This window comes from Octopus bimaculoides, chromosome 20 (genome assembly GCF_001194135.2).
Source record: "Octopus bimaculoides isolate UCB-OBI-ISO-001 chromosome 20, ASM119413v2, whole genome shotgun sequence".
Taxonomy (NCBI): Eukaryota; Metazoa; Mollusca; class Cephalopoda; order Octopoda; family Octopodidae; genus Octopus; species Octopus bimaculoides.
Window position 1 is genome coordinate 11027189 of NC_069000.1, and position 1868 is coordinate 11029056.

A 1868-nucleotide genomic window follows, 5' to 3' on the forward strand; every position below is an offset into this window, starting at 1 on the left:
CAAATTCTGCTGAGGTCGACTTTGTCTTTCGTCCCTTTCGGGGTTGAGAAAGCAAGTACCATTTGAGCACTGGGGGTCAATGTAATCGACTTACCCACCCCATCCCCATCCCCATCCCCACCCCCGGGGGCTCGAAATTGCTGGCATAATGCCAAAATGTGAAATCAATATTATATATACACTTAAACACACACAACGTATAGTTTGCCTGTTTCTTTCAGTCTGGTGCTAGATAGACAACAAAATGGAATGGTCATGGCTGGAATGTCTTGATCATAGGTCAGCTGAATCGGGGCTGACCTAGGGGCTACACATACAACAACAGTAACAATGACATGACCCCCACCATCCACTGCGCCAAAACCTAGAAAAGAGCGCAATATTGCAAGTTACCTCCCTTGACTCTGATCACTGCAGACGCTTTATTGACCAAAAATAATTCATTGTTTTTTTATTCATATATTCACATATGGAAATATATTATTGAATACGTTTCCGCATCACGTTTATCATATCATATTATTTTTAATAGATAATAAATTGCGAGATATTTCATTATGTATACATGAATTGATTAACGTTAACTGTAAATACATTATTTAATATAAATAATCAGGAATAGAGGCAGCATATTAATTTAGTTAAACATGTGTTTAGTAAATGACCGATATGAGATGCAACTGTCATGTATTGGAATACACAGTTAAGGAAAGGAAGGAAGGTAGTACTCCGTCGCTTACGACGTCGAGGGTTCCAGTTGACCCGATCAACGGAACAGCCTGCTCATGAAATTAACGTGCAAGTGGCTGAGCACTCCACAGACACGTGTACCCTTATTGTAGTTCTCGGGGATATTCAGCGTGTCACAGTGTGACAAGGCTGACCCTTTGAATTACAGGCACAACAGAAACAGGAAGTAAGAGTGAGAGAAAGTTGTGGTGGAAGAGTACAGAAGGGTTCTCCACCATCCCCTGCCGGAGCCCCGTGGAGCTTTTTGGTGTTTTCGCTCAATAAACACTCACAACGCCCGGTCTGGGAATCGAAACCGCGATCCTATGACCGCGAGTACGCTGCCCTAACCACTGGGCCATTGCGCCTCGGAATACACAATATATCATAGAAAAGAAACAGTTAGATCGGTTTTTTTCCCCCCATGATTTTTGTTTTTCAGCTCAATGCATTCAAATTACCATAGCATAATATGCTGAGGCATAAGACGGTGAGCTGGCAGAAACGTTAGCACGCCGGGCGAAATGCTTAGCGGTATTTCGTCTGCCGTTACGTTCTGTGTTCAAATTCCGCCGAGGTCGACTTTGCCTTTCATCCTTTCGGGGTCGATAAATTAAGTACCAGTTACGCACTGGGGTCGATGTAATCGACTTAATCCGTTCGTCTGTTCTTGTTTGTTCCCTCTATGTCTAGCCCCTTGTGGGCAATAACGAAATAGGTATTTCATCTACCGTTACTACGTTCTGAGTTCAAAGGGAGAACAAATGCAGGGAGCGATTTCTTTGACTAAAAAAGGTGGTGCTCCAGCATGGTCGCAGTTAAGTGACTGAAACTAGTAAAAGAATAAAAGAAGATCTAAAATGATATCTTATTTGACGTTTTGCTCATTTGTAACAAAAAAAAAAGCCTGGAATTTCTTACCTCAATTTTAAGTTCAACTGATCCAAGCTTAAGCTTGGCTTCATATAGGGTTTTGTGCATTGACGCATGAACTCCTTTGCTGCGAACGTTTCCCAGTTCTTTCAAGTCAAGCTTTTCAACAATGTCTTTCCTCAAAGTCACCACATCGCTGCCAGAATCAACCATAAATTCTAGGGAAGAAAAATTCATAAAAAAAGACATTATATTCTTTTCTACTC

At 41.6% G+C, this 1868-nt stretch overlaps 1 protein-coding gene across 1 annotated transcript in view; it reads right to left on the reverse strand.

Moving 5' to 3' along the window:
* Window positions 1-1868, reverse strand: part of LOC128250351 (probable E3 ubiquitin-protein ligase bre1) — a 43945-nt gene that overhangs the window by 1691 nt on the left and 40386 nt on the right. The window contains exon 4 of the mRNA XM_052975197.1: window positions 1651-1862. Within this exon, the coding sequence (XP_052831157.1) occupies window positions 1651-1862 (212 nt within the window). The remainder of the gene's footprint in view (window positions 1-1650; window positions 1863-1868) is intronic.